Here is a 25,219-nt window from a genome sequence, read left to right as displayed (position 1 = left end):
ACTGGTCAGGGTTACCTGTGTGTTGCTGTGAGGTAGTGGGAGACCTTGTTATGATATTTGTCTGATTTTCAAATGAGAACACGGAGCAGAAAGAGACTGAACATACTTTTTTCATCTTTATTTATGATTATAAACAAACATATGTGTCCAGGAGTTCTGAACATTGTGCAATGTTGTGCAAACAAATGCTGTAAAATCACATAAAATGAAATATTTTGATTTAATTTAATGATAACTGCAAAAAGATTATTCTTTTAGGGAAACTACTAAAACTGCTCTCAAAACCAGAGGTGTAACTGCCATATATATGTAGATAATGCAGCTGCACTGCGGCAAATCAGTTCATTTTATCTTTCCACTCTGGCATCAATGGAGACTTATCATCTCTAGCACCAACAGTAAACATGGTACACATGGTAAACAGTAAGTATTTATAGTGCTCTGTGAGCAAAGTCATCTGTCACTCATTCACCAAGTAAATAAGTTTATTGACTCATACCTTTGTTTTAAAAATTACGTTTAAATAAAGATTAATGGACGATTTGAAGTCAAAAATGTGCGAATGTGGCCCTGGAGGATTCTGGGCTATGATGCACTGTGATGGGCAGGTCCAGCTCTGACCATATGGCACTGTGGCTTGGCGCTGACTCGTTACACAACTGCTCAAAACAACAACAAAAAGACACAAAGCTGCTGCAAAGAGACACAGAACGACCACATGAATCTGTCAGTCTTGTTCTCTTGTCGAGGGATGAGGAGCCTTTACTTCCTGATGAATTTTGAAATGCTGTTTCCCTGTGGTTTGGTCAGAATCACAACTTCCTAACGTAGAAACTGTTACTTTACCTTCTGTACAAGTACTAACACCTGATTCCTCAGGTGATAATAATTGTGCTGCTCCATATTCAGTGCACAATCATTTAAAAAACCTTCTCACTTCAGGCCTACTGACCTTGTCCTCATCCTCATCACAACCAAATCTGCCTCCAGCATAGCACAATAATGACAGTGACAACCACAGCAAACAACAGCACCAACCTCCAGCAACAATGGGCTGTCAGGCTCATCTTTTATTCACAAGTTGAAGGCACGAGGCCCACAAGCAGCCCAGTTCACCACCGCAGTGAGAGGGCAGAATCCACAGAGGCATCAGACAGTGACGAGGTCATGTCAGAAACAAAATGAGGGTGGTTATCTTTGTTTAGGAGAGGATTACAGGGGATGAACCAGTGGCTTGGGATGAGCTGTTTGCACTTGAGATTGCTGCAATAAGGTTTATGAAACTCCAGAGGCCTATCAGAAGTACAAACTGTCTCATAAAGAAAATGAGCGGAGAAAAGAGGGGGAAAAGATAAGGAGGAAATAACAGGAAGATTGCACGGCACACAGAGATGGAGAGTGAACGAGGCAGGGTGAGGAAAAAGTGCATACTCTTTCCTGTTGACACGACTGCCCCGAGCGTGCTGAGGTTAGCGTGTGAGAGATGTGACAGCCATGTTTGTTCAACATGTACAATCTGCTTTCCTTATTAGGTTAGCTGCGTGTCGCAGTGTGCGGCTGCGATGTGAGTCTTCCAGCTGTCATAGTTTCCAGTTTTGCTGTATGGGGCCTCTCCATTCTCTTATTTCCTCTCAGTGTCACAGACAGCTGACTGGAGGCTGCGTGCACTGTTGCCTGTGGCAACAGGGATGCTGATTGCCCTCCACGCCTTCCACACCTGTTTGATACCTTATATGACCAAACACATCTCTCATGTTAGGGAATAATACTCACCACACCAGGGTTACCAGCAGGCCAGAGCGGTGTACTATTAAATTTAGTGTTTGAAATTCGATATTATTGCACCTTGAATTTATATCTTACAGCAGTTTTCTCTGAATGAGGAAACATTAAACAGTGACAAGGGAGCAGGGTTTGCAGTGACTGTAGATTGGAAACATATCTGACAATATCCCAGATGGTTTTCAAGGATCAGTTGCTATTTTATTTGTTATTTATGGCTTTCAACTGCCCAGTCACACCAGCGATTAAAACTTCAAAATCAAGTCATTTCAATGCAGCAGGCACGATCAGCAGGTTTGTTCATGGGTTATTCTTTCATTATCATTTTTATATATCTATGTATGCAATGAATATTAACACTCCATAAAAAAGTTTTGAGAAAATGTAAATAATCCTTAGGAAAAATACACAGTCAAAATATCTTGTATCTTTTTTTGGCTTTGGTTAAACTATATTGATACATACTTAATGGTTTCAAGGAAGTAAAAACTATGGGGAATATTAATTTTTGAAAATTACAGACTCTTCATTTGGGTAAAGAAATTCATTTGATTAGAGTAAAATATTCAGGAACAACTACTTACACAAACACATGCTGCAAATTCTCTTTAGGGTTTCTTGGATGTTCAGTATTTAGAGTATGATGTAGCAAGGTCCTGTGAGTTTAATAAAAGTTTTCAAATGAATTTCAAGAAAATCCACGTCATGAACTGGAAACAGACTGACTTCTGGGTGAGCTGGCACAGAGTTATTGTCACTGAGGATGATTCCTTTTTCTTTAACATTAATTGGGTCCCACCCACAAGTCATTGCTGTCTGAGTTGTTGTGCAAAAGTTTGAGGAGTCTACTTGTTCAGCTGTTGCAAAACTTTGAAAATCTGCAAGTTTGCAAAAATACGATGCAGATTAGTGCTGGATGTTTCCCAATGTCCCCAGTCTTTATGCTTTAAGCTACGAGCTTCTCCTTCATATTTGCCATAAAGGCCTGAGCGTGGTATCAGTGCTCTTGACTCAAAGCAAGAAGGCTAATGCATATTTCCAAGAAAGTTGAACTGTTCCTTGTTAAGCATTTCAACAGGAGCTGCGATGTGAACAATTGCAACCATCTGTCCTGTCACCGCAGGTTTCAGGTGAGCATCGAGGAGAGAATTTTCCAGGTCAGATTGTTTCATGTGAATAGTAAAAGTCCTAACAACATCAAGCTATTCATGTGTAAAGAAAAAAAAAAGAGAGCGCAGTCACCACCCTGCAAGACGGTGACTGCTCTATCTTTGTCTTTATTGACATTACAGCCCAGGCAACCGAGCCCCATGTCCATCTACGATGTTGTGTTTGCTTTTGGTTGCTATAATCTGTAGAATTAATCACCATAATGCTTTGAATGACAGTGCCTCCATGCACTGAGCACAATGGGTCAATGAATGGTTTTATGAGTAAGATAAAAACCATTACAGTCTTCAGTCACCAGATCTCTCCCTCTGGGAGAATATGACGTGCCAGGCATATCTCTCTACCACCATCATCACAACACAAAATGAGGGAATATGTTTTGGGAGAATGGTGTTCAGTCCCTCCAGTACAGTCCAGAGGCTTGTAGGATCAATACCAAGGTGCACTGAAGCTGTTCTGGTGGCTCATGGTGGACCAACACCTCACTGAGACACTAGTTCACACAATACTGATCAGGGCCAATTAGTTTTCTCTGTGCTTTGGAGTTTTAAAGCTGATGTCCGTGGAAACATTCCCACACTGGTAGTGATGCATTTTACGTGGAGGGGAGCAACAGTAGTGACAGAGATGGAGTAGGTTACAGCAGCTAGGAGTACGACAGAGCCTATGGTGGAAAAACCTGGGAGACATCCAAGAAAAGTTTCTGATGCTCAAGATAAAAATGAAACTTGGCATTCAGAGGAAGGACTACAGTCTAAAAAAGAGAGCAATCAACGGTGAGGACAAGCACAGATTGTAATTATTCTTGCTCCGAGAAGGGAGTGACGACAGTTCTATACTGCAGGTTCAATTAAAAAAAAAAGAAAAAGAAAAAAATTAGAAAAATGTTTGAAAACTACAGAAGCTGTTCTTGAGCTTTTTGTCAAAGTCTGTCTGCTGAGGAAGACTGTGAGATATAATAGAAAGCTCCAGAACAGCCGCTAAATGGACCCTGTGGTAAGACTGTTTGGTCAGCTACTATTATGTTAATCAGCAAGTCTTTAATTTAACTTCCCGTCCGCTGTCAGGGGGTTTTATGTTGGGAACAACTGCTCTATAAACATAATGTGCTGGTGCTATTTATGTAACCAAGGATTCATAAAGAAGTAATAAAAAAACCAAAAAAACAAAAAGGTTATTTCAACTAAGAGTCCTCTGTTCCTAAAAAAAGTCAGAACAGACAAAAGGAAGTTCTATTTTAGAACAGGAAGGAGAAAAGGAAGGAAAGGTTGTGTGGATCCCAGGACAACAACGGAGGAAAAGCAGAGGTGCTTCAGAGTGATTTATCGAGGAGGGCGGGAACATTTTCAAGCAGTGTGGTGAAACTGCAGAGACTAAAGGCCTAGTCAACAACTGAATGACAGCCAGATCACTTCCCACAGGCGACCATGTGGACCGTAAAAACAGCAGGATCCAGAGCATGAGAGCAAGTTGCGTTCGGGCAATAGAATGTGTCAGCAAGTGGGTGTCAGTGTGTCTTTTTGTCAGAAGTACGTGGGGTCTTGTGCAACGCCTCCAAGTCTGAATGGTGACTGTATGTGTTTGCGTGTGCATAAATCACATATGGAGTTGCTTATTGTCATCTGGCATCAATTTTGGGAAGGCCTTGATGTCCCAATGATTGCCTTCATCACTGATTTCCACCCCTCGCCGCTCTTAATTCTGTTAACGGGAAGACTGCAGTGGTTCTTACTCAATCTGAGTGTGTACAGGAAGCTATACATGTGGAGTACAAGCTGCTGGCCTCAGGTACTTCACATTTGTAAATCCCCTCCACAAACCCAAAACACAAGTGCTCATATTTTCCCTCTTAAAGGATGACACCGCAGTTCCCAAAAAAGGTAAATCTCTGTGCCCTCAGTGTGGTCGTGCCTCAGCGCAGAAGAAACAACATGGATATTTGGGTTTGTTTGATGTAGTCCCACATTAAAAATTGCATTTAAAGGTGCTATATGTAAGTTTTTTGCTATCACTACATAGCCAACATTAGCATTAGCGGCTGTTTACTTATCAGTCTAGAAGAAGCATTGCCAGTTCAGCAAGAGTTGTCCTCAGCGGTGGAAAGCCAGTGCTAACTCTTTTGTTTCTATCTTTATCACTTTTTTCTTCTACTGAAGTTAGCATGCTAACCAGCTAGCCCTGATCTGCCCCATTCAGTTTCGTAATACCACTTTGCAATAATGACTCACTGAAGCAACCAGTCCAACATGAAAGGATGAAGAAGGCAAGAATGCAAAGATGGCCGAAGCTCTTATTAAGTAAAAAGCTGCTAATGCTAACACTGGCTGTGTAGCACTACATATGTTAAAGCTGCATTAATCATTAGTGTTATATTAACAAAACATGAAGCCCGGAAAAAACAGATTCTGAAGTTCCTCTCAGATCTACAGAGGAGAAAAGTACACACACACTTCTGCTACACAAACAAGTTACTAAAACAGCACATAGAGACATAATAGAACCTGTGATGAGAAGTTGGAAGCAGACATAGCTTTGTTTTAGGGGGCCACTAACCTGAAAGTATAACATATACCATGCTCTGTACTGCTACTGACAGACAGCTCTTAATCTATTAAGAATGATCTATTATAATAATATAATAAATCTATTATCTGTAATAAGTAAGGGAAAAGTATAATAAGGGAAGTGGTGCCTTTAATGTTAGAGAAGTGGGCTTGTGACTGGTTGCAGACTCGATTCCTCAAACATTTCTTATTTCTCTTTGTGTCACAAATAGAACATATTTTCCTGTAAAGCACCACAAAGGGCCACAGGATAGGGAAATAAAAAATATGAATTAGCTTCATAAAATTAGGTTTATTCCCACTTTTCTCAATTATTCTTCTTCTACAGCTTCAGGCCCTTTAAAAATATCAAAATAAAACAATACAAAAATGACTTTTTGGTTGAACTGGTCAGAATCACAAGCCAAGAACCACAGCTGTGAAGTGCAGCTGCTTTATAAATATAGTGAGTAAAAAGCAAAAATGGAGGGAATAAAGTATTACGACTCACAAAACAGAACTAAATTAGGTATTGACTCATGCTTTAATTCAGATTTGAGTGAATGTACCTTTCTACTATGATGGTAGAGTTGAACCTGAACAGAAAAGGTCAAGAGCTGTGCTTCTCTGCCTCTATAAGAGGATCACATGACTGCTGCATGAACTCACAGGGCTTACACTCTCTAGTATCTGTTGCCACATTCAGCATAACTAATGTTTCTCATTCCTTCTCTGCTATTCACTCACCTCTTGTCATCACTCTGGCTCATATGTTTCACTTCCTTCATTTATTTGCCCACTAATGCTCCCAGTTTCTTTTTCCTGTTACATTTCTAAATTTCACTTCTGGGTAGCTGTCAACAACAAACCCTCAGTCTTTACTATTCTCACATTCCCAGACTTTTTAGGTATGCTTTCTTTCTCCTGTATATTTGAGTTATTCTTATCTGGAGAAGGAAGATGCCAGTGCAGAGTAACACCACCATCTCTTATCTTTGTGTCCGTCTTCTCTCATCCTCTCACCTGATAAATTCAGGGGCCTGCTTGGCAGTTTTCCCACATTTAGTTTCACTGACCTCCCCTTCAAGTGGGGGATTTTTGGAAGCACAGTATGGTTTCTGTCACACCCTGGATTTGATTTTAACAGGTTAAATACTATGCAAAACCACAAAGGCACTTATTTGAAAGTCAAAGAGACGGTGGACGGGCAAAGCTTCCTGCTTTGCTGAGTAAGGTAAAGAAATGCTGAGGAGAACAGATCCTCTCAGCAGCAGGTTTATCAGTGTACAAAGCACATTATCGGCCTGCTCAAGGCCAAAGGAGACAAGGTTTTGGATACAGTATAAACATCAGTGTCTGTACAGTATTATTAGAAGTTTCAGATGTGTGATACCGGAGGGTCAAGGCTTGCCTTAAAATGCAAAGCAGCAATTCAAGACTTGCTCTTGAAATGTTAAAATCATGTAACTGACAGTGTCTGAAACTTTCTGCTGCCTCTTTCCAACCTGCATCTGGTTTGAACTGGTCTCAACCACAACATCCTCTGTTGCTCTGTTGTAAAAGTACATCCTGCACTGTGGTCCAATTACACAGTGAGTCCTCTTAACACCTTAGAGTCTCCTGAACTTGTGTCCTCTATTCCTTTGCTTAGTTTTTATTTCCTATCTGTTTATACATTTCCTATTGTTGTCATACTTTATATTCACATTCAAATAGAACTGCGACTTTTCATCAAATACTTCACCCTCTAACTAAAACTGCATTGTATCTTGTAGATTCCAATGTGATGAATCATTTTCTATCAGTGTGGCAGAAGCCTCCAGTGTTTCAGTAAACATCATATTCACCATCACGATCTCATGCAAAAACAAGACGAAGAGCAGTTAACTGAGGCAATAAATGTTTTCTACGGCTTAAAATAGTCCGTAAAAAAACACTAAGCATTATCATTGACATGTACAATGTTGTATATGGACAAAATCTGAAACAAGAAAATGCTTGATTTGTTTCCATCACTGGTGTTTAAGTTTGTATGTGACTTTATTTATAAAAATTCAAATTTCAAACATATTTACTCGTCAAAATTTAGCGTTAAATGTTTAGTGTTAATACGTCCATCTTTAATCATTAATGTTGCTGTGCAACTGTGAAACATTTTGATGATACAGTCTTTGAATAATCCTAAAAGGTATTTGTTCAAGCCTGGCTTTTAATTAAGTCTTTGTGTCACATATTTCTTTGTAACCATGTTTTGTTTCTGAATTTAATATTATTATATTTCCTGTAAAGTACTATGTTAAAGGTTTAAAAAACTCCTATACAAATAAAGATTTTTTTTATTATTCATTGTTACCAGTTTTATTATTCTCAAATATTTACATCAGTATCAGACTTTAAAAAAAAACCAGTATCAGCTGAGCTCTACACACATCCTTTGCAACTTTTCAAGGACACTAATTGAAAATATTCCATTTAGTCAAAAGTATGTGGACACTAAAACACTTCCTTACACAGCTGTTAAACATCTCATTACAAAACCATGGATATTAAACTGTCTGCCCCTACTTTCAGCCAGAAGAGCATTAGTGAGGTTGGCAGTGATAATGGGAGATAAACCCTGGTTCACAATCAGTGTTCCAGTTCATCTCAAAGATGCTGGACGGGGTTGTCGGGGTTTTGTGCAAACCAGTCAAGTTCTTTCACACCGAAATGGGAAAACCATTTCTTAATGAACCTGGCTTTATGCACTGGGGCATTGTTGATTCATTTCAAATAAGAAAAAAACAGCCAGAGGTGTCCATATACTTTTGACCATAACGTGTATATCAAGTGCCCGTGGATGAGAAACTGTAGCTGTCTATAGCTCCCCCCCTTGGCTGACACTGGATAATTAAAGCAGAGCTCAGTGTATGTACCACATTAACACAGAAAGGTGAGAATAACAAAAAAAACCTAAGCACCAAAATAATGATTTTTTTTAAATATTATTTTAATACTTTTCTTAAAAAAAGATGTTGTACTCCATAATCTGAACAAGAAGAATCTATTGACCTCAATGCCTCACTCACCAACATACCAACAGGTTGTCCTGGGTAAAATAAATCAAAAGGAAAATAGCAAAGGGAAAACAAAACAGCTCAACTCAAAACAGTCAAATATGAAAAGGGAAAAGAAATGAATGAAACATTAAAAAAAGTGATTATAGAATTGAAAACACTCATGGATCTCTGGGCCAACCTACAGAAGCCTTGGGAAAACCTCCCGCCTCCAGTAAAACACAATGGCACACAACATCCCAAAACTGTTACCGTGGACGATAAAAACATTTCAAAAACAGAAACTAAAAGACAGAATGACAAACAAGAACCTATTATACAGACTGTAGAAGCTGTAAAGAAGATAGTGGTGGACGAGACGGCTAAGAAAGACAAAAAACATGTACATGACGAGAAGAAATAATGAGGGAAAAAAGTAAGTAATGAAACATTTAAGTGCAGATTTATCAGACAACTACAGAATGATGGGGCCTAGCAATGATTTTTGAACCGCTTTTTCAAACTAGCACAGAGAAAACTGCTGCATAACGTTGGATTTAAAAGGGGATAAAGGAAAATTAAATAGCAATAAAAACATAGCCTTTAATATAAAGTGAAAAGAAGATGCATTTTACATGTAGAAAATGTGAATGAACTTTCAGCACTCAATAGATTGGTTTTGGCATAGACTTGAGAAAAAAAACAAAACAGAAAAGGTAGGAGAGAGAATAAGACAGACGAAACAATCCTCTCAATAGAATCATAAAAAAGTTTTTTTTTCTTCTTTACAGTAAATTCTACAAAATCAAAACCAGAGCTTAGAGATGAACACCGAGATGAGCTTAGCTCCCCGCAATCCAAATCCCTCTCATGTTCTTTTACTTTGACTTTTCGTCGTATATAATATATATTCATGTATCTATTTATATATAATATGTATAATTTGTAGGGTGTGATCGATAGTTTACAGGCCAGAGCGCTAAGGCAAAGGACACTCTGAAGCTTTTAAAATGCCATCTCTCCTTTGTCGCTCTCTCTCTCTCTTTGCACACAGAGCCGAGCATCGCTGAAACCTCCACCTCTTCGATTCACGGCTGAAGAGGGAGCAGTAGCAGGAAGCGAAGGGAGGAAGGATGTCTTAGAAAAGTGTGTGATTGTGGCCGGGGTGTTACATTTCCACTGTGTCCTGAGGAAAACAACCGACTCTTAAGATGACCGCTGAGCCTGACAAACTGGACCACACCAGCCCCAAACCTCCCAGTTAAAACTCAAACGTAAAATAAAAACCATAAAGAGACGAGATTAGGAGAGGAGGAAAAAAAAAACAAGAACAAAGTGATCTGTCTTTTTGTAATTTGTTCACCTGTTCCTTTTAAACTCATTTATCTCCTCTCAGACATTAGAGAATAAGCTTTCCTTAATTTTCACTTAAATTAAAACCTACTCATCACCGCCAGTATTATTTTTTTTTTTTAACGCAAAAGTTAAGTCCCCTCCTTTTTGTTCTGCCGTTCTTATTTTCCTAGAGGGAGCTGACTATCTTGATTATTTCAGTGTCGACCTGTCGTCCCTGGAGACTCAGAACTAACAACCATAAACACCAAGTCAGACACCAAAACGTATCTGAGGTTGGAGGAAGAGGGTTGCTTCTTTCAGTTTCACTTCCCCCCTCTCATTCACATGACACAAGCCAGCTGTTTCAACTACTGAGAGAAAGGGACAGTTACAATTAAGTGTGTGTGTGTGTGTGTGTGTGTGTGTTTGCAATTGTATGAGCAGCGACCATGTGTATCAGAGCATTGTGGTCTATATGCATTTTGTAAATTTGCTTATGTGTGTCTATAGGTCCTTCTCTCACTCCCATCATCCTCCTTTTCCCTCTCAGAACAGGTTCTCTTCAAAAATGGCCATCAGGTCGCTCTGGAAGTTGATGTCGATGGTGTCAGCCATCTATAGAAGGGATGGGAGAACAACAAGAAGCATTAAAGGCTGTCTGTAAAACAAATAAACAAAAAAATCTGCATTTCTTTCTGAATAGTTTTGTTCGTACCGCCTCTCTCCTGCGCCTCTCCTGCTCACGGCGGCGCGCCATCTCTCTCTGCTGGTCGAGAGCGTTCTGTGTAGCTGAGGAGGATGGGGGCGGGGCTTGTGGCTGTGCAGGTGGAGCCTGCGGAGAGTGAGTGGGTGGGGTAGAAGCCGGAGGTGTGGGAGCGAGTGGTGACTGCTGCTCCTGGCGACGGCGGGCGTCTTCTTGCGCTCGACGAGCTTGCTCCATCGTGTCCTCATCGTCACGGCTACAGCATAAAATAAAGCGTAAGACGGCCGGCTGCAGGAAGTCTGTTAGCCTCTGACTTCTCTTAATTACTTGGATGATGACGAAGCTCACTTAGAACTGAACCAATACAGGATTATTCAGACACCGATGTTAATTGAGAATAAAATCTCAAAATGCTACATCTATACACATAAAGAAAGATTTTATACCCAACACTGTGTTAAAATCTTAGGCACTTTAGATGTTTAAATTCTTATGTGTTGGGCAGTAATCTATCTTAACATTAGCTGCAGGTACGCCTGTACACAGGAGTCACTTGGTTTTGTTTAGATCCTCTGGGGAGCTGTGCGTTGTCTTCCAGGCTAGGCTAGCAGCTGGATGGTCAGTACAGTCGTCCAAACTGTAGAGCTGACTAGTTCTTAAACCACAATATCTTTTTTAAAAAGTTTGAATTGAATTGAACTGAATGAATTAAATGAAGATGATGTGATTTACAGAGGAGAGCAATTTAAGGTATCTTTGACGGAGCTGGGCTGAGTAATTGTAACATATCACTTTTTCTGCCAATTTCTTAGGAAAAAATAAAAGAGAAGCTACAATATGTAATAACACTAATGTGATTCTTTAACCTTGGATCATTTGTCATCCAGTTCATGTTTACACCCCTCCTGGTCAGACACCTCTCCGTCCTCCCACCTACCGTAGCTTCTCCTGCTCTCTCCTGGCCTGTTCAGCCTGTGCTTTCAGCTGTCTCTCCCTCTCCTCCTTCTCCCTCGCAGCCCGTCTGAACTGTTCGAAGCTGTCGCTGGAGGAGCGAACGGACGAGGCTGGCGTGGACTGTGACCTCTGCGCCAGGCTGGCCCAAGATCCCATGTTCTTTAACTTCACGTCCTGGGGGAAGAGAAGAAAACAATGAGAACGATGGTTGGACGTTAGAGAATGTCAGATTAAATGAGGGAGAGAAAACAGACAAACGAGCTGAGGGAGTCTGCTTTAACAGGATTTATGACATTATATTTTCATCTCACACTCTCTTACACACCTGTGTCTTCTTCGGAGCGATGGGAGTTTTGGGTTCTTGCTTGATTTTGTTGTCCTGCTGGGAGCAGGGCGGAGCTGGGGAGTCTGGGAGGCGAGAACCAGGGCGAGAACCATCCAATGGCTTCAGATCTAATCCTGACGGAGACATAAAATGGTGATTAACTTTACATATACACCTTAACCCAGAGGACGGGGGCACATACGCAATAATGCTTCTGTGCAGAGCCTTCAGATACTAAATGTTACTTTCTTCAGCTTCAGATGTGATGAACTATGAAGTGGATTTAACACTCACTGTGTTTGTTGTCAGGTTTGTGTGTTTCCTGTCGCATGGCAGGACTGAAGGGTGAGGGGGGCAGAACTGGCGAGTGGGAAGGCTTCTCTTCTTTGACTCCCACCAGGTTGGACCTCTGCTCCTATAAAAAGACAAAACGCTTACATATAAAGCTCTGGTCAAAAGCTAAACTATGTTTTCAGCATCGAAATCGACGACTTTTAACATTTCACTCACATGTTTCTTGGTCTGTGAGGGCGACTGCTGTCCCATTGTATGGAACTGAGGCATCTGAGGAGAATGCATCATCAGGGGAGAGGGGCTCTCACGCAGGCAACCTAGAAAAACATGCAACTACTAAATTCCATACCAAAATCAAATAAATGTGCAGCGATGTTTTGAGAGGAAGCTGAGTAGCACCACAACATGGTGAAACACAGGTATGACACACACACAAACAGGGACAAAAACATCAGTGTCATCTAAATATTAAAGTGCTGTTTGTTTTCTTGCTTTGTTTCTGTAACTGATTCTGGAAAGAAGCTGATTTAGTCCTACTTTCAAGTCCTACTTGAGCCATTCTCTACTTGTGACTCCTTGTAACAGGTTATGACCTCAGTGGGGACATGAACAAAGAGGGATTTTCTCCTTCTCACATAGTTTGATTTGAGGGATTTTTAGAGCCTTAAAGAGGTGAAAGTATCCGGTGTATGAGGGAGAAGGAGAGAACCCTCAGCTTGGGAATCATTGCCTAGAGTATAAATATGAATCTCACCTGTTGAGAAAGGTTCTGCTTTACTTCGTGGTGATGGCTGTTGTTGATGTTGCTGCATCTGTTGTACCTTCTGCTGCAGGGCCACGCCCTTCTGCTGCTGCTGCTGCTGCTGCTGCTGCTGCTGCGTTACAGACGGGTGTGCATGTGGGAACGGCTGCTGCATGTGCGCATGGCCTGAGCTGTGTCTCTGCGTCAGGGCAGGGGTGGATGTTGTCATGGCCTGCGTGTGCATTGACGGCACCAGCTGAGAGGCGGCCTGCACCGGCGAATGCGTGTGCATCGGCTGGGTCTGCGTGGTGGGTCGAGACTGAAGAGACTGCAGAAAGGTGTGCACCTGGCTGAGCGGCGGGGTGTCGGAACTGGTGGGGGTGGGCTCCTCGTCGTCCTCCAGCAGGGCTTGGGGAGGTTGTGCTGAGAGGGTACCCAAGATGCCGTGTGACGGGGGTGAAGGGACACGAGGACGGGGCACAGGCTGGGGAAGGGTGAGGGGAAGCGAGGGCTGAAGCTGGGGTGAGGAGGAGGGAGGAAGGGAGGGGAGCGAGGACGGGGGTGGCTGTGAAGGCTTAGGTGGAAGCGGTGCTGCGCGGTTGCTGGGTCTCGATGGTTGCTGGGGTAGAGCATTGTGGATCGCTGCAAAGTGGGAACAGAAGAGATAAAATTCAAAGAGACAAAGTCAACTGCATCATTTTATACCAACAAAAGCACTAATGCTGAAACAATTATTCACTTTAATAGTCGAATGAGAAGACAAAGGCATTAATTTTGATGTCAGTAATTCCTTTCAAATTATAATCCTTAAGATTTCATTTGCCACCAGTTTATGAGACGCTTCTTCAGCCATGATGAAAATTACATATCTTGTTATAAATAGCTGTAGCTGCTCGTACTGACATAAATATATTCCCTCTGAAAATGCTGCTATGCTTACTATGTTTGTGACTATTTTGGAAATGAACTGAGAGCAAAGTGTCAGTGAGGAGTTTGTACCTGGGGAGGGTATGATGGGATGTTGGTTTAGGAAAGGGTGTGTCTCAGCGGGCGTCTGGCTGCTGGATGTGTTTGTGTTGAGGAGGCCAGAGGTGACGTGGGCACCAGCAGTAGTGATGGTTGGATTGGGCTCTGTGTTCGACTGTGTCAGGTGTGGGTTCATGAAGTGGGCCAGAGGATCAAATCCTGAGGTCAACAGCTGGGAGGTGTCCAGAGATGGGACAGAAACAGGGACAGAGGGAGGAGGGACAAATTGTGGTTTGGACTGGACGACTTGAGGCTGAGTCTGAGGCTGAGGAGGGACTGGGCCAACTCCGCTACTGAGGGACTGGTGGTGTGGTCTCTTGGTGTCTTTGTTAGTCGAGGTCTTCTTCTGCTGTTTGGGAACCAGCCCTGGCAGACGAAGGAATACAAAATATTTGGCAGAAATTAGCAGAAAGATGAAGAATTACAGCAACTGTTTCTAAACAATAAGACACACTGACAAGCTGTTTAATGTTGTGTGTGTGTATTACCATTCTCAGAGTCTTCACTGTCAGAGGAGTCACTGCTGCCTGAAGATGAAGATCCTGTCTTCATCTTTGTCACATTTGTCATTTCCAGGGTTTTCTCCACTGCAACAAAACACACCCACAACATTCAGACACTGACTGACAGCGTCTATCGCACTTGTTTAAACACAAAACATTCTGCCAGCGTGAAGCTCACTCAGCCTGAATCCATTTAAGTAAATTCAGTGAGCAACACTCCTTTACAACAGGGGTGTGACAACAAGGGGTGGCATGGGGTGTATTAATTTAACAGGCATATATGTCAGAAATCACAGTGTCATAATTTTTTATTACAATTTGTTTAGAATCACTTATGTGGACCAAAGAAAAGTCACAATATAATTCTCCCGACAGTCAATAATTGATAATATTGAATTATATTTAAGGATGATGACTTGACTGAAAAAATGGCGTCTGGAGGATGTTTTACCGTTATGACCGTCATGTAGAAGTGCTATGACTCAGGTGAGAATTGTTGTAATCACAAAACTTACACAACAATCCTGTAAAACAAGTGGCCTACCTGATGGTTTTTTCTTCTTCCTGAGGCAGCTGGAGACGTATTTCTCCAGCTCCCTCAGCGTGGAAGGCTTCAGCGTCTCGAAGTCGATCTCAATCTCGTCCGGGTTGGAGTTCTTCAGCGAAGGCTCACGCGTTTGGATTATGTGCACGACGCGGCCCAGTTTGTCACCAGGCAACTTGTTGATGTCCAGGCTCAGCTGGCGCTTCTCCTCATACGACATCGGCTTGCATCTTTCGGCGGACATGCCCCCAAATACATCTGGAGAGGAAAACGCAACAGCAGGTTGATACTGGGCCAAATGTTAAAGATACAAATGCTTCAAATACAAAATTATGCTCATACATACCTATGTCATCCTCTGCTTCAAGAGAGGCTGAGGGGACAAGAGGGGTTGGCCCAGGCTGAGGGGGCACAGCTGGGCGGCTGTTTTTAACTCCTTCTTTCTTACTGTGATCGACAAATGATCAGATTAGCTCCAGTTAACGCAGCTACAATAACATCACTGATCTCACTACCTCTGTAAAACCTACCCAGGCTTTTTCCTTTCCTTCTTCACAATGAGTGGCTCCTTGCTGCTCTTGCTTTTCTTAGGAGGCTGAAGCATTGCAGACGGAGGGGCCTCCACAGTTTCCTCTGCTCCTATCTTCTTCTTGTGCTTTTCTTTCTTCTTCTCCTTCTTCTCCCTCTCTTTCTTCTTGGGCTTGCTGGCCTGTGGCTGGGAGAGAGCCGCCAGCTGCTCATGGACAGCTTTAAGCTAGAGGACAGGAAACACACAATTGTGGTCTTAAGAGATGAAGAGACAGCAGGCTGTGAATTTGTTTTCTCCGTGCTTCAGCAATTACCCACATTCGGTAAAGCTGTTCTGCATGGCCCACCCACCTGTTGTGTCTCATAAGCCTCCCTCCCCCTTCATTTTCCATCCTCTAACCTGTTCCTGTAACTCAGCCAATCGCTGTTGCCTTTCGTGATCTGAGTCTCCTCCCGAGGACTCCGATTCGGAGGAACTGGAACTGTCGTCTTCCGAGACAGCGGAAGGAGGCGGGGCTTGTCGAGTGGAGGGGGCAGGGTGGAGGGCCGATGACGGGGTGGGAACAGGGGTGGGCTCCTCTGGCTCATCAGGCATTTTGGCAAAACGCATCTCAAACACGTCCTGTCGGAGGGACAAGGGAAGGTTTACATGTTGAACACAAACAAATAACAAATCCAAGTATCTTTCTAATTTGGTCTAGAATGAAATCAGATAATAATACCCAAACGTATATGGCCAAAAAAAATATGGACAGCAAACCAGCACATCTCCCTCCAAAACGCAGAGCATTAATCTGCTGCTTCCACTTTTCTGGGAAAGATTTCAACAAGATTTTGAAACCTGGCTGAAGGGGTTTCCTGATGTTTACATGGGTGTCCATACACTTTTGGTCATATGGTGTACGTAATGTTTATTATGGTCTACTTAAAGAGTATGTGAGATGAGTTGCCCACCTGTAATTTGCGCGCCATGGCAACCACATCATGGTCTGGAGGATTGTACTTGTAACAGTTGGAGAACATCAACCTGACATCTGCTGCAAATTCTTGAGCGTCTCTGTACTGCTTGTTGTCCAGCTTTTTCTGAAGAAGACAAACAAACAAACAAACATGATCATTATCAAAAACAAACACAATTCTTATTTTCTGAAAATCGTTCTGTGTGTATTGGATTACTGGGGTAAAGCTGGGTATCAGAACACAATACAAAAAGTACTGAATGCTTTTTGTTTGTTCTTCTTTACTACAATTTAATCACGTTATCTGATTTCAATCCTTACTTTAATCACTTTATGATGTAATTTTAAGCAGCATTTTTAAATGGGTGATTTTGTTGAATGCGAAACAGCCTCGTAAAAATGTAGGCATCGGTACCAAAACCCAGGTTTTGTGCTGGAAGCCCCAGTATTAAAGCAACATTTATTTTAATAATATTAGGTAGAGATGCACCTCAGTAATTTCAGGGTCAATAAACATATCTGATGATTGAGTGTGTGTTGTGGTTGATGTTGATATGATAACTGGCAATATTAATCTTAGAAATGCAAAAAATGTGAGGAGGAAAATAGACATTTTAAGATTGACATGTTTATTTTTCTAATACAATACTAATGTTTAGAGAGCGTTCATCATCCCTAGAATTACAAAGACATTCATTTATTATATAATTTGTTTGTAATTTGTTACTAACAATAATAACAATAACTAATTTAACATACCCTTGGACTTCATCGTTTATAAAGATGGAGGTCTAAAATAAACTGATAAATGTGGCATCATTTATCCTCTCCTCTGATATGAAGAGTAATATGTCTCTACAGCTGCTGCTGGTCAGTCTACTAATTCGTCTAAGTTTAAGAATTAGAAAATACCTCATTAGGCTCAACCATTACATGTAGCCCGTTCATGACAATTCGCTACTAACATAATAAGCTCTGTATGAATGTGTAAAACATACCAGCTGTCAGTGGAGAGAGGAGAGAAGGCAAAGTTAACGTGCTGCTTGTTCAACAGCTGTTCTGACTCTGACGCATTAAGAGACAATGAGCATTGTAATCTCAGAGTAAAATACAACCTCAAGTCTGTCTCTCTTCTCACAGTGCAGAGAACAGAAAGGCAAAAATCACCACTCTGCCTTGTTTGCATCATGCTCTGCCTTGTCAGACACAATAATCTAGTGAAATTCCATTATCAGAGTGATGTGTAATGTTCCATAAGTCGACCATCTATACATCATACATCCCTAATATTAAGTTATTAAATGTACATGTTGATCATCTAATGTAATAAATTCACCTTGATGGTGCTAAGATCCATGGGGTGTTTGATGATGTCGTGGTAGTCGTGGAGACCAAGAGCTTTTACGTCAACAGGTTTATAAAAAGGCCAGGCGTATGCGACATGTTTCTTGGACAGCATCTCTCTGACAAGGCGTGCACAGGAACGCAACAGCTCCTGACGTTTTGGCGTCACCATCCCTCCCGTCTCCAAACCAGCGCCCAGGTGATGCTGAGAGTCCGGCTGCGACGCGTCTCGCTTGGGTTGCTTTGATGGACGACTGCTCTCTCGGCGGGGTCGAGCCTCGGCAGAGACAGGAGATGATTCACTGAGCTGGTCGTTGGCTGTGGGCGTGGTGGTGTCTGCTTTCCTCTTCTGGCTCTTTCTTTGCTGTTGGAGCATCAGAGATCAGAGGTAAGAAAATGACATCAGATTTGCTTCTGTATTAAAAGAAGGGCAGGTTATTCTCCTCCATCTTCTTACCTTGATGAGGGCAGGGGAGCTCTGCAGCATCGGGTTGGGATGTAGGCCTGGGTGTGTCGGGGCCGGAGGGGGGACAGAGGTCATGCCTTGGGCCAGGACATCTGGAGTTGAGAGGGGGAACGAGGGTCCCAGATGGGCGTGGGAGGTGGGTGTAGGAGGCACGCGTGGGGGGGGCTGAGGCTGGGCCAGGGGCAGGGGCAAGGGCAGGGGCAGAGGCAGGGGCAGGGGCAGGGGCAGGGGCAGGGGCAGGGGCAGAGTAGGAGGACCTTGAGTGGCGGGTGCAGGACGGGACTGTGGGGTGGTTGATGGGGATGAAAAGCCTCGTGTATGTGGGGTGGTAGAGGGAGATGATGAGTCCTGGCCTGAGTCCGACTTTGAGATCAGACCTAGAAGGATAAATATAAATACAAGAAGACCCCAAAAATGAAATCAGGGATAAAAACACCAACCATTCTGACGTAGACCTAGTTTAAACCTGTTGGACGGATTATTTAATGATCAATCAATCATAACTTCATAACAATGTTTTATTGGAGGTGTGGCTAATGAGGAGGGGAAACCAGTACACAACAAGCTCAGCTGGTTAGATTAGTTTACTTGTCACAGCAATTTACTCATGGAAACTCCTCATATTGTGGCAAAAAACACCCTCATACCTGGCTCCCGTCTGCCCCCACGGCGCCCCTTGGTGACCACAGCAATCTCCACCTCCTCTTGTGGCATCTCTGTGATCTTCTGGAGAAAAAACTTTTCCAAGGCCTCTGCCATTAGGACAATATCATCGCCAGGCTAAACAAATTGAGAAAAACATAAACATGTTTAGGAGGCACAAGGTCTTTGTAAAGAGGAGAAGCCTTCTCTCTTTATTTGAGTGATAAAATAAGATGAGTGGGACTAGAGCTACATGTTACATAATGTGGCTGACCTTGTTGTAGATGTAGCAGTTTGTGAACATTGTGTTGAAGTCTTGGATGCACTCCTGGGCATTCCAGTAGTAGTTGTTCTCCAGGCGTTTTTTTATTGTGCCCATGTCCATAGGAGTCTTGATGATCTTATAGTAGTCCTTGAAGGAGAGCAGGTAGAGAGAATTAAATGTGTATTTTGCCCTGGAGAAAAACTAATGCACAATGTGAGAAGACAAAGGCAAAATGCATGTTTATATTTTCTCTCGTAATCTTTTACCCTTCAGTCCAAACACACTCTGCTGCCTCAGTGTAGGGACAAATCATATGAACATTGTTATGTGTCACCTGTGGCCTGTCTTTGAGGCACTGCAGACTGCCACATTATAAGGATCCCAAACAATGTATCATATATAAAGTGAATTTGAGGCGCTGCCATGGATTTTCTCTGAATCAAAGTCAATTAATGAGTTAGTCAATGGACAGGACTATCCTAATAATTTTTATTAGGATAGTTTATTATTTTTTGATGTTCAATTAACTAATAGATTCTGAAAATATCGGTCAGATTTTGTCAGAATCATAAAGAAAATAACTGTTAGTGACAGCAACAACAAAAGTCTTTTTTTTAAGTATATAATTTTTTCAAAGCTGAGCTTACAGGTACTGCTGCATTTTTTCTTGTTGATAACTAGAAGACCACAGAAGAGGAGGTGTTTTCAACCATGTGAAGAGATGAAGCCAGTTATCAGTACATCAACAGTACACCAACTGAGTACAGGACAGCAGCATATTCTCTTTCTGGGTGGCTCGTCCACCTGCACTACTGTGTGCTGCTTTGCATAGAAAATTAATATGGCACCTGTTACAACGCTATCTGTGTGCTTTGGATTATACCGTTGACTAAAAGCACGCAAACACACACATCAACATGCAACTCACGGGCAAACCGAGTTTGATGGCATCTACAGGAGCATGGAAGGGCCATGCAAAGTGGTGTTTCCATAATGTCTTCAACACCACTTTAAGAAGGAACTGAAAAAGAGCAAAATCATAAAATAATATCAAACTCAAGTCCAAATACCCGACAAATTTTACATGAATGAATAGACAAACAGAGATCTATCCACCTGTAGCTGGTTGGTCTGTCGTTTGGGTCTGGAGGGGTTCCATGTTTCGGGTGGTGGAGGGTTGAAGGGGAGAGGCGGCGGGGCAGAGGGAGGGTTCTGGCTGCTGCCTGCCTCCAGTCCGTCTCCCATCGCAGTGGTGGGTTGCAGTGGCTGAGCAGACAGTTTAGGCAGACTGGACCTGGCAGGGGCAGGTGGGACTGGGGGGAGCCCCCTCAGGCCATTACACTCCTCCCTCGACTCTCTGGAAGAACGTGTGGTGTCATCACTACTGCTGCTGCTGCTGTCATTACTGCATTCATTTGTGAAACCAACTCTGACTAAACTTTCTCAAAACAACAAACACATTCAGAATTGTTCCACAACTCTGAGCTGAAACCAACCCACTATCACACTGACTCAATATCAAGCATTTTCCATTACTCTCTCTTATCAATTATCTGTCTCACTGTAAATCAGTGTCTGTAATCTGCTCTACAACTTCAGCATCAACAGCAGCAGGATGCAAGAGGGAGACATCCGGGCCAAGTAGATTTTTTTTTTCAAGAAAAACACACACCATCTCATCTTTGGCACTGTAACTGCTCTGATAGCTATCAAGTATATTGTAATGTAGTCGACATTCTCCTTCTTCTTGTAGTCAGTCTTATAACAGTGATCATGCTTCAAAAACAGACAAATAAATGCTTTTCAGACCAACCACGACCTGCTGGATATCAAACTCTTGGAATATATATTTACTACTGACATGAACATAAACATAAAAAACTGTTCACCTGCAGAAATTCTGGCTAATTGAATAGAAGAGGAATTAGAAAATGAAAAAAATCACAAATGTCTACACACAGCACTGCCCAGCATTTACTTAAACTAGAAGACATTGTGGAGCTTTCAAAATGCAACAACTCCCTCAGGAGTCTTGTTTACATCAAGTTGTAGCAGTTGAAGAAGCTAAAGGACAGTAACAGCGCAGGTGATAATACAAAGATACTACTGCATATGAATCCTCATCACAACTTTAGGGTAAAGAAACAAACACTGTGAGAGTATTGATTCCTTGTTGTTGGTGTTCATTTTCATGTATACTTGATGTCTGTGTTTCTTTCTTCTAATTAAATTGCAATACAAAATAGCAATCACATCATAACTATATGTTTAAAATGATCCTGCTCATTAATGGACAAAGAAACAGAGACATAGGAGGTTTAACTTTAACGTAACACTCGGATTTATAAAGAAAATATGGTGTTATGTTCAATAGGATAAAAAAGTAGAGACTGAGAAATGCTCAGCTCATCCATCAGTTACAGCTGCCAGATAAATATCTGAATCCGGACAGTAGCTATGAACTGGTTAAAACACTTTTACTCTAGGTAGAAGACTTGAATGCAGCTCAACATATGCCATGAATAGAAAGAAGCAGTTTCCTATTAGTCAGTAATGTTAGTAGTATCAGCATGATGTCCATCTGGCATTGACAGTTCATTCCAAGTTTGGAATTTCACTGTCTTTGATCGAAAATTGGAAACAGTTTTATTTACTGGAGAAAGCAGAACAGGGCTGCAGGTATTACTGTGGTGAAACTCTTAATGTGTTATCAGTGGCAATCGGTGACTTCCTCAGTCATCAAGTGCACATTAACATGCAATTACTGTGCTGGACAAAACCATTACACAGACCAGTTATATTATGTAAGTATGTGAGCAGCAACAAGAATTTATTACATATTATTATACTAGAGTTTTACAATTTATAGTTGTTGTGTCTGTATTAGTATATACTGACAAACAAAAAAAGACATTATTTCAGCCTTAGGTGTAAGCACACAGACTTTTTCTACAAATTACTAACAACTTTTTTCTTTAAAACATTTTATAGGACATAACTTGCCACTGATGAGCTCAACATTTCTAATCTCAGGGGCTTAGATGGCTGAGATAGAAGGTTGGCAATTACTTCTGTTGGACTTACATGTTTGTTGCTGTGCAGCTGTGGTCTAGTCCAATTGTGTGATCATATCTCAGTTCGTGAGGCGGCGATTTCCTGAGGTAACACGCAAGGTTTGTCAGTGACACGCTGTGGGGGCAAGGAAACCACAACACACTGAGGGAGGGCTGAGTGTCACACCTGTGAAAGAGACAAAGAGAAGATAGATGACACAATTAAAATTTAAGTCAACATATTACATGTGGGTTGTTTCTGACTAACACTAAAAATACATTAACAGGTAAAAGTTTGATCATGCTGCCCATAATACATGAACGGAGGAAGTGATCCTTTGATACAACAGAAATGGCACAAATACATGTCTGACACTTGATGGCACTTTCATGTCACCCGCACCTTTGTATAACCAGTTAATTTGTGGCTGCACCTTTATTGCTCATACTCCTGTGCAATATTTAGAATTGATCCACAGTCAGTTAGAGTCTGTTTAGGAGTGTTTTTGGATTTTTCCTGGATATTGTGTTGATCTAACTTGATTTGCTGAAATGAACAAGACGGCCTCTTGACCGAACACTGATGTCTTAATAAAGGTTTATGAGCGGTCATAACCCTTCACCTTACCTCCTGACTGAAGTTTCTACTCCTCTATAGCATGGCTATTATCTGCTTTGCAAGCAAACAACCCCTGTGGATGTGACTTTTGATTCTATATATTTCAGGACAAAACAGACCACATGCACACTGAGAATGTACAGAAAATCTATTGGTATGTTTTCTTATTTATTCTGCAGGGAAATGGACAGTACAACTAGCAGTTTGTAAGAAGAATTCTGAGTATGATGGTTTTTTTATGGTGTTTTTTTTTTGTGTGGAACCTTTCATCATGTGAAAGTAAATGACTGGCTGTTATTTTATTGTGTTTTGTTGCTTTAGCTTATCTTGTGTGACTTTAAGTCAACCAAACTGACAAGAATGTGAGTGCTGCAATTTCCATGATTTATTGGATGAATATACTGAACCCTGTCCTTGAACCTTGACAGTTTCTAGATGAGTAATGATAATGTATTGGAATGGCTATAGCTAGTCTACTGGAATCTCTCTGAGACAATCTATCTGTGCACAAACAAAGACAACAGCTTGTCTTGAGTCTCTCCTGGGCTGTTATCTTTATTCCTTGATGACTGCTGAATTTCAGCCATGTTTATATTAAAACATTTATTTACATATCCAAGCGTAGCTACATTAAATACACAAATAAACGCATAAATAAAATGGTTGCAAATACTGTAAGGCAAATACAAATCTTCTGCCATAGGCCCATATTACAAGGTGTTGAAAGACACCTGATAGCAGATAACAGAAACATGAATCTATACGATAAAAAAATCTAAAATATATATTTTAAGTGGATTATGCATGGGAACATATTTCTTAATGCACTATGTCTGATATTATGAGTTATGCCCTTTTAAAACAGAGATGTCAGACTACCATTAATATACTACATATTAATATCAATTATATCTGACCGGCAGACCAGAGTTGATGATGATTGGGAAAAAAAAGCAACCATATCCTGAAAATCTACTCAAAAAACATAATCTAGTCTAGTCTTGTCACTGACTACCTTGCAATTTAACATACTGTATACAGCACATTAGCAATGTCGCTAATTTGAGTAAACGACAAAAAGCTTGGACAGTGAAGTAATTTGACACTTAATTATTTACTCTAGAAATTTTATCAGCCATTTTGCTACTATTTCGTATCACGTATGTCCCACCGATAACGTTATCTGACGAGAGCAAAGAAGCTAACGAAACTGTGCGTCATGAATAACACTACTTATCACCAAAAATTAACACAAAGACACAATTTAATCAAAAACAACTTTCTTCTACACCTTTGCCTCGCTAACCTTCCATGTCAGTACATCGCCATGTCCACTCCACGGTGAGCAACTGACAGCTCCGCACGTAAACGGCCTTTCAGAATACAACTTGGACGGGGTTGATATTCTCGAAATGACGTACGTCGCACTTCACATGAGCTTCTGCGCCATCGCGCGTAAACTACGCTGCCGAAAGGACGTAACTTATGTCACGAATACGGCCTACGGGGCTACAAACAAACAGCCTAGCAGCTAACTGGCTAGCATGATACCGACCTGCAGCTAACGTGCACACTGACAGCACAGAGTGTCCTATGCAGCGAAAACGACCTTAACACGAGTATTTAGAGAAGAAAGATACACTACATAATATGCACAATAACACCAAATCGGGCTAACTTAAAAGACAAAAATACATCTATCTCGTGTGCCCGAACCGGTGCAAGGCCTGCGAAGACAGCTCATGCTCCGCCTGCCGAAGCGCACACTGACAGCGCGCGAAATACGCCACCACTGTCCGTTATAAACCTTTTACCGGATCCCCGGGTTTGTAAGCTTTCGTTTGACATACCAATGTCATCTACACGAAGGCGTAAAATTCTATTTTTACCTTCTTCAGTCGGTTGTCAGCGCTCGCAGACCTTCCTCGCCCCAAATCCAGAACAAACAGTCCCGTTCGACGTCGATGACGTCAGACGCACAGGGGAAGGCCGAAGTGTTGTCAGACGAAATGTCACCAAAGACTCCACCCCCTCCCTCCCCCCCGGTAACATCATGCAATACCACACACTCCATGTGCAATACCTTGCAACAATAAAACAATTTCAACTATAAAACAGGTCGGTGTCTGACATTCTGATCGTGTCTTTGATACATTTGTTTAAATAAAGACACCATAAGTAAATATTACCTGTAAAAATTCACTCATTGCGCATGTTTTTACTGCAGTTTACGACAAAAGTGTAGCACAAGCTTGTTCAGTCCCAGTTTTTTTCTCTTATATAAGATAAGATTCGAAGATACATCTTGGGTGTGTCTCTGCGTTGTCGTTTTGCATCTCTTTGTAGTTGTTTTGACTGTGGTTTGCGGTCCTTTGTGTCTGAAGCTT

The 25,219-nt window shown here is 41.7% G+C and overlaps 1 protein-coding gene across 1 annotated transcript; it reads right to left on the bottom strand.

The window, feature by feature from the left end:
- Nucleotides 1-8,463: 8,463 nt before the first annotated feature.
- Nucleotides 8,464-24,822, bottom strand: LOC108887194 (bromodomain-containing protein 4). The gene is made up of 22 exons (XM_018682478.2): nt 24,722-24,822; nt 22,245-22,400; nt 20,277-20,517; nt 20,089-20,181; nt 19,170-19,307; nt 18,901-19,033; nt 18,245-18,630; nt 17,780-18,151; nt 16,439-16,567; nt 15,885-16,106; nt 15,487-15,710; nt 15,303-15,403; nt 14,957-15,214; nt 14,398-14,496; nt 13,883-14,275; nt 12,896-13,525; nt 12,358-12,458; nt 12,142-12,262; nt 11,848-11,981; nt 11,506-11,696; nt 10,581-10,824; nt 8,464-10,480 (listed from the first exon to the last, which is right to left on the bottom strand). The coding sequence occupies exons 3-22, from the start codon at nt 20,403-20,405 to the stop codon at nt 10,412-10,414; spliced, it is 4,167 nt and encodes a 1,388-aa protein (XP_018537994.1). The 5' UTR covers nt 20,406-20,517; nt 22,245-22,400; nt 24,722-24,822; the 3' UTR covers nt 8,464-10,411.
- Nucleotides 24,823-25,219: the final 397 nt, after the last annotated feature.

This window comes from Lates calcarifer, linkage group LG5 (genome assembly GCF_001640805.2).
Source record: "Lates calcarifer isolate ASB-BC8 linkage group LG5, TLL_Latcal_v3, whole genome shotgun sequence".
NCBI classification, from domain to species: Eukaryota; Metazoa; Chordata; class Actinopteri; family Centropomidae; genus Lates; species Lates calcarifer.
This window is presented reverse-complemented; position numbering and strand designations above follow the sequence as displayed.